Genomic DNA, 10,254 nt, shown 5'->3' with positions numbered 1-10,254 from the left:
GGCTTTATGGGCAGTATAATGTTGAATTTATTATTATTTAATAAAATAATCGGCTTCAGTTTGGCATCCATCTTCTTAACAGACAAGAACTTCAGGTGTAAACAATAATGCCAGACATCATGTTGTATGGTAGATGATGATAAATTCGATTGAAGTCATTGCTAGAGTATTGTCCATTATGGGACTTGCAAAAACAGCATGATTTGATTCTCAGTAATTTGAGATTAAAGTAAGTGGTGTTTTAATACCTGGATTTCCTGTGTGTGTGTGTGTGTGTGTGTGTGTGTGTGTGTGTGTGTGTTTGTTGAGGGGTGTGCTCTGTGTGGGTATAAGAGGTGGTTCCCCCTGTCTTCCCGGTCAAATCATGCATCAACTGTCAAGGGATCAGAGGGTGACTGCGTTTGTGCGGCGATAATGGCTTTGTTCTTGGATGCAGATTTCTCATTAGTAAAGCAGAATCAACAGGCAGATGCGCTGGCTTTGACGGGGTTATTTGGGGAACAGGAACACAGTAAAGGTAAGCCAAAACAACGTCTGGAAATAAATTGTTTGATATGTATGTTTTTTTTTTAATTTGTATCATCCCATCTGTGTTTGAGACCATCAGGAAAATATATCATAAAAATTATTCTTGTCAACAAAGTAAATACATAACTAAGACAACTATCCTAAATAATTACTAAAAATGAACCAATTGATGATCTTCTTTTCCCTCTTGCCGAAGGTGTGCACAATGAGAGTGCCCCATCCTCCACAGAGCCGGACCGAGGTGCCTGTCTGAGCGAGGGTCCGAGAAAGAGGAAGCGGACCATCTTTAGCCGGGCTCAGCTGTCTGAGCTGGAGCAAGCCTTTGCTGTCACTCCCTACCCAGACATCACCCTCAGGGAGAGGCTGGCCGTGCACACGCACTTGCCCGAGAGTAAGATTCAGGTGGGTGGGAGAAACGAGGGTCTTTCTACATATTGGAGTGATTTAGCCCTTTCATGCACAAATAATGATACCCCGATAACCTGATCATCTGAACACTGTATTAACCGCTGTCCCTGAAAGGGTTAAACTGACTAGCCACAACACTAGGTACACCTGAGTTGTATGAGAAGAGCACACTATATTCCTAATAACTTGCAGTTAGAACATCATATTGCCACGCTAAAAGCTACAAACATGTCATCAAAACCGGGAAGCATCTTCAGAAAATTCTATTGATGAAGGTCTTGAAGTGATGTGACTTGCACATGACACATGTTGTGTGAATTGTGTGAATATTTTGCCTTGGTGGAGGTCTGCGCTCTGATCAGAAGTGATACCTGCTTCACTCTCACAACGGAGTGGTTAAAAAAAAAATAATTTTAAAAATCTGTTTGTGACCTAGCACAAAGCAGGTTTGTCCAATGTAGGTCTGATCATTTTTCTTGACGGAAGACCACACACTTTGTTCGAAAATTGCATTGAAGTCTAATGCCATTGAGACTGAAAATCAAAATCCTGCACAGGTGTGGTTTCAAAACCGAAGAGCCCGAAGTATCAAGACTGGGAAATTGCCCAAGTCCACCAAACACTTTGTGGCAAGTCGGAGGCTCACAGAACCCACCTCTGGACTGGTAACCTCGGCTTTCCCTTCTCCGACCATGGCAGACATATTCAGACCGGAGCAAAATCAAACCTGTGACGACATCCCACAATTCTACTCTGACTGGATTCAACTTTACAACAACCAGTCTACGCCATCCACTTCATCGCAACACACGCAGCCCGCCCTCGGATCCCCAAGGCGTTCGGAGTCTCGTCTCCGGGAGGAGGAGCGACAGCAGCGGCCGCAACTGGGATCGACCCTCCCGACTTTCCGACCTGGTGCGTTTTCACATCCCATCACCAGGCAGCGACACCATTCTGCGTCTAACCACTCCTACCAGACCCTCAGGAACTTCAAAGCCCAGAGCCTGGTTCAGTCTGGGGGTCCTCAGGCTCTATACGGGGGCGGAGCCGGAGGCCACGTTTCTGTCGACCAAGTCGTTCCTTCTCACTCTCAGCCAGCATACTGGGAGGTAACTCAGGGCCAAGGACATCACCACCACCATCATCATCATCACACACAAATGGGACCGCAGACCTCGATGGGTTACATCTCAGACCTGATCTACAATGCTGCTATTGTCACCAACTTCCTGGAGTTCTGATGACGTGAACAACAAAATTTATTTCCCTTTGATGTGTCCAAATACACAAACTCCACTTGTTTCATCAAACTGAAATAACCTCTCACTTGGTGTCTGGTGTTCTTGCTCTGCCCTTGTGTGAATGCTCTAATTGTATTTTTCGATGTAGTTTAGTTTGATTTTTACAAGAATAAAATAGGCTAGCAAATGTCAAGTAATGAGTTAACACTGTACTAATGCTCAACTTGATGGACCTTAAAGTGGGCAATAAATGATGGCAAATTCAACTGTAAATACTTCATCAGATTATCGTGCAACCTGCAAAATTCTGCATAATTCATTGAGTGGCTTTGGGTGACTTTCAAGTTGTTCCGACACATTTTCCCAAGAAACAGAAGTGAATTAAATCCCATGTAGAGACGTTTGAAGGAGCAGTTTATCATTGTAAATGATAAGAGTCATATACTGAGAAGCTAACCACTGCAAAAACGAAATACAACAAAAATAAAGGAAAATTACTCTTTTCTTGAAACTAGCGTCTGTTTGTGCTGTGCATACGTCTGACGTAGTATTTTCTCAACGCCGATTGGCTGTTGCCGCTGCCAACGGATGGGCCTGACATAACGACTGATGGACCCTCGAGCCCACCTCTGAGTGTTTGGTACTGCGGGAATTAATTTGTTGTGTGGTATTTAACAAGAATATTTACATTTTGCCTCTGACTCAGAAAATCAATTTGATATCAATATAATTGTATAAAGTATCTCGTAGCGTACTAAATCCTTAAAAAAAAATAAAAAAAACTTGAATACAGTATGCTGCAGTATGTTCCAGTTTGAGTTCGATGGTTGTCATGCATTGCCTGATCACTCTGGTGTCATCACAAAAAAAAAAAAAAAAGCCAAAGGAAAGGTAAAACATTTAACGTTGCGCAGTTAATCATTCAGATGCCTCCAAAGCAGAAATCTCATGATGACACGTTGACTTCTCATGTGTTGGTTCAAACTCCAAAGGCTCCATTTGCATGGATGCGGGTTAGACCAGGCATTTTTTAAATTTCGCAGACCAGTGCAAACCGCTGTATTTAAAAGAGGGAAGTCTGCGCCGCTATGAGAGTAAACACAGCCAACTTCAGTCATGTCCAACCCCTGACATTCCTTTTAAATGTGGCACACTTGTAGTGCACTGACAGTTTCGACATGGCGGAGCATGGACAGCAAAATTTTTCGAAACAAGAAACTGATTTGCTCGTCCAGGAAGTTTAAGCACACAAAATACATTTAAATGGAACTGCAAGCAGACCTCCACTGGTGGATGAGGTAAAGTTAGCTTTGGAGGAGATCGCAAAGATCTGCTGTGAAGTGGCAGTTGCAGATCACCATCCAAACCCGACTGTTTGTGTGCCACCATCTCTATGAAGCTGTGCCAGCCAGTGGGATGATTTGAAAACAAAAAACAAAACAAAAAAAAACCCAGCACAAATACCGACAGAGGTCTGAATCCGTCTGCCTGTGCCCTGATCAATGTCATCTTTCCCTCAACCCTGACTCATCTTCCAGTTCCTGCTGCTGAAAAACATCCCCACAGCATGATCCCAACACCATGCTTTACTTTTGCTTACAGACTGTGTTTCGTAAATTAATTAATTATTCATATTTTACTTGGCCAGGTGATGAGCAGTGCTTGGTTGCCTCCAAATATTACATCTGGCATTCACACCAACTAGGTTAATCTTTATCTAATTAGACAGAGAATTTTGTCTCTCATGGTCAGAGTCCTTGCATTTGGACAACTTTCTGGTCGGCTGCCAAGTGTCTTTTATTAAGAAATGCCTTCTACTTTAAAATATATACAGTACCTGTTGGTGGACAGCTGCAATGGTGGCTGTCCTGAAAGTTTCTCATCCTTTCATCAACGAAACGTTAATGATCTGATCATCACGGATGGGCATCAGTGCCCATCTAACGTGTCATGCATGTTTTTGGAATGTGTGCAACTTTTAGAATCTGCAAACTCCACAAAGCAAGGACGCAGTCTGGATTCAAACCCACAACCTTCGCACTGTGAGGTGAATGTACTAACCAGTCTTTCACCATGCTGCCTCATCATGAACAGATCATCTTTAAAATCTACGCTAAAAAGCCCCCTTTTTTTTAAAAAAAGTGTTTCATCAGTCAGATATAAAACAGGTACATCTATCAGATAAACAAGCTTGTTTACCTGCCGGTTGAGTAGAAGAACCAGTGGCCAAAGTCAAACTGTAAGCAAGGTTTTTACTTTCTGGACCTGAATTTCCCATCTCTGTTGTTATGTGGGAACTCACATACAACCACCATCACAGATGTCAAATCCAGGTCCGGAAAAAAAAAAAGCCACAGTTTGGCTTTAGCCGCAGATGCTTCTACTCTCGTGGGTAGTTCATTCACTTAACTGTACTTCTATTAATGCCAAACTGGCAAGGTTTTTACTTTCTGGATTGAGAATTGACACTGAACCCAGGTGTTAACATTTCACACAACCCTGCCGCAGATGAACAAGCTCATTAGCTTGCTAGCTTACATGCTATAGATTCAAGCTCATCCGTGATCTTAATGAGAACAAGTGGTAGAGAAAATGGAAGTACTGTACTGTGAGGTTCACTGGAAGATGCCCAAGTTTTGCACATTGTTTGAATTTCATGCCCTTTAACAAAATGGAGGACGAATTGAGAAGGTAGCCCATGAACATAACAGGTTCACAGTAAGCCTGCTTTTCTCCACTCCACTCAAAGGAATCAAGGCCATACATATATTGTCCTCACAGCGGCCAAGTGTTATTAACATGGTCTAAGATGAACTGTGGCGGGTTACTATATACTGTGGCTCTCTGAGAATTATTTTGAAAAACATCCTGATTAAAATCATTCCTTGTGCAGGGATCCCATGAAAGGAATAGTTGTTTTCAAAATCTCTCTACTCTGTAAGTATCATGAGGGTTACATACAGTAGGCTGGCGGAATAAACTAATGAAAATTAAAGCCAAAGCTTTGGGGTCTATCAGCTTACAGGTCCTGTAATTATGCTTGGATTTAAGTTTTGAAATATTACATGAGAAGTTTAATACATACACGAACATGACGGATGGACAAGACAGTCGTGCAGTGGACAGTGATCTCTGCATATCACAATCATCTTTAATACCAAATAATCTTTCAATAAACCTTTAATCCGGGTGTCAAATCTCAGAATTCAGGAAAATACTTTTTCCCCTCCAGATGTAGTTACATCTTTTAATCCTCCCATTTATGCGATAGGACCAAACAAGAGGACGCAGGCAAAAAAATAAAAAATAAGGCAACAAAAATAATAATTTATATCTCAAGAAGGGATCAGAAAAGACTGATCAGCTCAGTCTTGTTTGAATTGTTTTTAAATTGGTGATCATGGACGGTAATCTTTTTGTATGTGTTTTGGTGACATCTGACATGAGACATGCATAGACAGCTTGACGACTAGTTTACATATTTGAGAAGGGTGAAAATAAACATGCAGATTTATGTGAAGAGCATTCTAGAAGAGCAACCTGGTTACACTGGTAAATACAAATAAACTGCATTTGTTCACAACACACTGACAATGGCGAAAGTTTAAATATTTTTTTTAAATTAAATACATTGATCTCTTAAGAGAGATTCCTTGATTGAAATTATTTTCTGGCAGATTTAAAGGCATTGCCAGTCAATGCTACAATCGTTCTCCTTGGTGTTAGACAATGCATAAAGTTTAACATGATAAATACTAGATTCCTTAGTGCTCATTCTTTCTTTGACTCATGGACAGACCTAAATTGCACTAGCAATTCAAGGACTTTTTTATTATCACAGCATTATCCGGATTATTAATTGCTCTGGAGTAGAAATCGCACCAGCCATAAAATACATCATAAAGAAGAAAAAAAAACAAACTGCACTGGAGTATAAATCGCGTTTTTTGGGAATATTTATTTGATAAAATCCAACACCAAGAACAGACATGTCATCTTGAAAGGCAATTTAAAATAAAAATAAAATAGACAGCACGCTGAATAAGTGTACGATATGCTAACATTACGTAACATATTATGAGTTATTCAGAAAACTACAGCATAAAAAACATGCTAAGAAGTTTACCAAAATCATCAGTGTCACTCCATCCAATGAAAAATAAATAAAGCCACTGAAATTTTCATCCTCAGTGTCACTTTTAAACAACTTCGCAAACTCCGGAGGTGGAAGATGCGGCGTTATTTCTTCTACAACGCAGACGTCCGACTCGTCGATTTATCAACACATGCCTAGAGCGCCCTCGTACGGTTTAGTGTGAAAAGAACATGTAAAATGATATAATAATGTGTTAATAATTTCACACATAAGTAGCTCCAGAGTATAAATCACACCTTGGCCAACCCTGGAAAATACGGTATTATAATTGGTGGGTCATTAACAGATGTAGCTTGAAAAGTGCTCTTTAAAAGTATTCCCCTGTATAACTTAATCAGGCTCTTACCTAATTAAATAGTGCTAAAAACAATAAATAAACAAACAATGTGGAAAACGGTTCTGCATGGGTGGAAGATACGTGTACCAAATGAAATGTACAGCAATTGCTCCTTAAACACTTACAATAAAAATAATTGAATTGATCGATTCTAATTTAACGGCATCTGACCTCATGAGCTTGGCTGTTTTGTTTCGCTGATGCAACTCAATCAACTGATATCATCATCATTCAACCGGAGTCAACACACGCCCTGTAAATATTAACACTTTCAAGGTAAGCTTTTGAAATAAGGACCCAGTTGAAAACTACAAAAACAGTATATGTATGGTTTTTTTTTGGGTTTTTTTTTTTGTTTTTTTTTTACTAAAGATCAAAATCAAAAGAATATCACAGGTAGTCATTTTATTCGGATTTATTCATGAGAATTCATGAGAACTATTTCATTTATAAACATTCTTTTGGGAGAGTAGCTCGATAACATTTTTTTTTTTTTGCTCTTCGCAGCAGACCTTGATCCCTATACATTGCAAATAGAGGGGGTTTACTGTATTTAAAGATCTGTAAAACACTCGCCCAAAAAGCTATAACCATAAGTACTATTTCTGCACTTTTTAAACCATTCATAATGCCCCCTGCCCCCCAAGAATCCCATCCCAAAAACTTTCCAAGAAAGCGAAATGCTCATGTGTGAAGGCTCTGTTAGTCCAATAATGAGAACACAGTATGATATTATTAAATGGAGTTTTTTTTTCCCGACTTTGGTGTAGTTCCCTCGTTCGTTGCGCTAGGGTTCCCCGAGTTCCCCCTCCATGGTCCGGACCAGGACATACAGCTCAGCTAGCCCCACTACAGATGTTGCAATCACAGCAGATATCACTCGCTAGGAAAAAAAATTTGATCACAATTAACATGTTTTGGGATACTCTAGTCTCAACACAACATCTGAAATTTGAGGTACACAGGTTACGTAAGTGCGTTATGGCGGAACAAATCATTTCAGTCGTAGCTCAATAGAGAACAAAGACAAATTCTTACCGCTGTTGTTTCTGTGAATAGGTATTGACTGCCCATGTAGGAGCAGGCAAACGTAGCAACTATTGTCACCAGGAAGTTGAAAACAGTCACGGCCACAGCTTTGGCTGATCGGACTTCAGAAACAGAAAAGATGTACAGTGTAAATAATGTCGTGTGTTATTTATTATATGATACTGATCTAGAAATATTATCTAAAGGGGACATATTCCAATTTTATTTTCACTATTTAAAACAGTTTGCAGGTGCTTCCTCAGCATGTTCTGTGACATGCTTTCAATAAAAAAAGAAAAATCTAATATATATATAATATAAAAGATTCAATTGCAAAACATGAAAAGGACGATTACCCTCAGGGCTCCAGACTATTTTTTTTTTACTTGGAGAACAGTGGCTCCTAACCTTAAATTTTAGGGGTGCGAGTAGAAAATTTAGGGGCGCACACTGTGAATCAACTTACAAAGTTAGGATTCAACTTTCCACTCATTTTCACAATATTACTGACAAATGGCCATTCAATTTTCTCAAAAGCCGACAGTGCGCCTAATAATCCGATTCTCCTTCTATATGGATCAATATTCTGATTTCTTGGACAGAGTATTCTAAATGTTCTGTAAAGCGCTTTATTCCAGCTGTAGCGGTTGGGAAGGCTCTACAGAAACAAAGCTGTATGATATTGTATTCCTTTAGCGTGATGGCTATAGAAGTGCAAAGGTCCCTTGTTTTTACCAGTGAATGAGTTAACTCAGGACCCCCCACAGTGGAAGCAATTATGACACAGTGAATTGTTACATAATGTGTCCCCTTGGAGGGACATGGAAACCATACAACACACGAACCTTGCTGTCCAAAATCTGCCAGTGTTCCAGTCCGGTTCATTTCCTGCACAGGAGTAGAAATATAATCGATAGGCAAGAGTTTGCAGTGATGAAATAGTGGCCTCGTGTAACAGATGAAGGGAGGAGTATGGGTGCCTCTAGGTGCAAAATAATGGGGGGAAAGAAATCTAAGCGGAAAAAAACTATGGACTGAAGACTATACAAACCATATTGTGACTATTTTCATGCTGGTTAAAAAAAAAAAGCACAATATTATAGTACTGTTGAAAATAACAAACGGTCTCTGTTGTCTTCAAGATGTCATTTAACCACATTACTATGGGACTAACCATTATTGCAAAATCTCAACTCATTCAAATGATTATTTTTAATTCTTTAATGTAGCTTTACTGCAGTAATTGCCCTGTCTAGTGGGATTGATACAGTTGTCTGAATCTGACTCTAATCTTGCCCAATCTAACAATTACAAATGTTAAACCTGCTTGGATAAAATATTTTAAATGCTAGTCAGAATAAGCAATTTGGAAACTAAATGGATGGATAATGTAAATTCTGTCCCTATAAGCAACGACAATATTATTTACCTGATTGTTAACATTTCGGGTCATCTTGTTGTATTCCTCGTTTGCTAGCCTGGCTTTAATGATTTCCAAACGTGCGACCAGCTCAGGGTTCTGTCATTAGAGAAAATCATCATATTTGTGTTCCGTGCTCTTGCAGCTCACTTTGCATATATATCAAGACAGTGTTCACAAAACCAGTGGTGAAGATGCTGAAACAGTTCATTACATTAACTTCTTGTAACAACAAAAATGTTAACACTTAAATGTCTTCAAGAACATTGTCCAACTGTAAAAATTAAAACAGGAAATGTGAATTTTTCTCAATATCAACATTTCAAATTAAATCAACTGTAATCGACTTACTCTGGGGGGCTTCACAAACTCTGGCAGGTGCAGTGAACTATCCTCCAACAAATCATGCAAATAGAATGGATGGCCTAGAAAAAAAAGAGCCATTAAAAAGTATGGTCTAAATCCACAATATAATTCACGTATATAAACACCGTAAATCTAGGTGTCACTTCTAAAATCGCATTTGGTTTCATTTATTGAAAACTACGCAAATATTATGTTTCAAGTAAATAATATAGTCAAATAGGTAACTTTGTCTGCATATGTGTGTGTGTGATGTGGGGGTGGGGGCTGAGAAAATATGCTTGCGGTGACATCACATTACCTTCATCCTGAAGGTACTTCTTCAGTTGTCTCGCTGTATGAAAGGCTAGGGTTATTTGTCCTTTCTTTTCAACGAGAGCCCCCAGTTGCGTTTTCAGCTCTTCAGGAAGAGATGAGTCAGTCCGTTCCAACAGTTCTGTCACCCTGTTTCTGAACTGATCCCCGACCACGAACGCCGAAGCCATAATTACATCTAATGAGGCCAATATAGAGTATATTCGCAGAGAATGTGCAACAAAGGGATATGTATATGACCGCTATGTTAGAAAGCGGTTCACGAGATCAAGCCGATTACATGCAGTCGGCCATGTTTTTACCCCGTGACCACATGACGTAAGAATCACATGATCACTTGTGTAAACTGATTTTTAAATTACACATTCAAAAAGTGAAAAAAGCTTCAGTTTATAATGTTTTGTTAGATGATTATGGGAGGAAATGAACGTTAATATATTGTTTCAAATTCATATCA

General features: G+C 39.5%; 2 protein-coding genes across 2 annotated transcripts; one reads left to right on the top strand and one right to left on the bottom strand.

The window, feature by feature from the left end:
• Positions 1-127: 127 nt before the first annotated feature.
• sebox (SEBOX homeobox) lies at positions 128-2,763 on the top strand. The gene is made up of 3 exons (XM_019861195.1): positions 128-517; positions 689-930; positions 1,494-2,763. The coding sequence occupies exons 1-3, from the start codon at positions 415-417 to the stop codon at positions 2,175-2,177; spliced, it is 1,029 nt and encodes a 342-aa protein (XP_019716754.1). The 5' UTR covers positions 128-414; the 3' UTR covers positions 2,178-2,763.
• A 4,306-nt stretch (positions 2,764-7,069) lies between these two features.
• vma12 (vacuolar ATPase assembly factor VMA12) lies at positions 7,070-10,124 on the bottom strand. Its single transcript, XM_019861658.1, has 6 exons — positions 9,784-10,124; positions 9,471-9,544; positions 9,129-9,218; positions 8,545-8,587; positions 7,709-7,821; positions 7,070-7,553 (listed from the first exon to the last, which is right to left on the bottom strand). The coding sequence occupies exons 1-6, from the start codon at positions 9,965-9,967 to the stop codon at positions 7,458-7,460; spliced, it is 600 nt and encodes a 199-aa protein (XP_019717217.1). The 5' UTR covers positions 9,968-10,124; the 3' UTR covers positions 7,070-7,457.
• Between the last annotated feature and the right edge of the window lie 130 nt (positions 10,125-10,254).

Source organism: Hippocampus comes, unplaced genomic scaffold, assembly GCF_001891065.2.
Source record: "Hippocampus comes isolate QL1 unplaced genomic scaffold, H_comes_QL1_v1.1 scaffold122, whole genome shotgun sequence".
Classification (NCBI taxonomy): domain Eukaryota; kingdom Metazoa; phylum Chordata; class Actinopteri; order Syngnathiformes; family Syngnathidae; genus Hippocampus; species Hippocampus comes.
Note: the sequence above shows the minus strand (reverse complement) of the source record. Positions and strands in the feature narration are given on the sequence as shown.

Excerpts from the sequence above, each read along its gene's own strand:
- vma12 (XM_019861658.1), bottom strand. The coding sequence starts at position 9,967 with ATGGCTTCGGCGTTCGTGGTCGGGGATCAGTTCAGAAACAGGGTGACA. Across the intron at positions 9,219-9,470 it reads AGTTTGTGAAGCCCCCCAGA|AACCCTGAGCTGGTCGCACG; the intron begins GTAAGTCGATTA and ends CTCTAATGACAG. Across the intron at positions 7,822-8,544 it reads GGCAGATTTTGGACAGCAAG|TCCGATCAGCCAAAGCTGTG; the intron begins GTTCGTGTGTTG and ends CTGTTTCTGAAG.
- sebox (XM_019861195.1), top strand. The coding sequence starts at position 415 with ATGGCTTTGTTCTTGGATGCAGATTTCTCATTAGTAAAGCAGAATCAA. Across the intron at positions 518-688 it reads GGAACAGGAACACAGTAAAG|AACCAATTGATGATCTTCTT; the intron begins GTAAGCCAAAAC and ends TTACTAAAAATG. Across the intron at positions 931-1,493 it reads TGCCCGAGAGTAAGATTCAG|GTGTGGTTTCAAAACCGAAG; the intron begins GTGGGTGGGAGA and ends AATCCTGCACAG.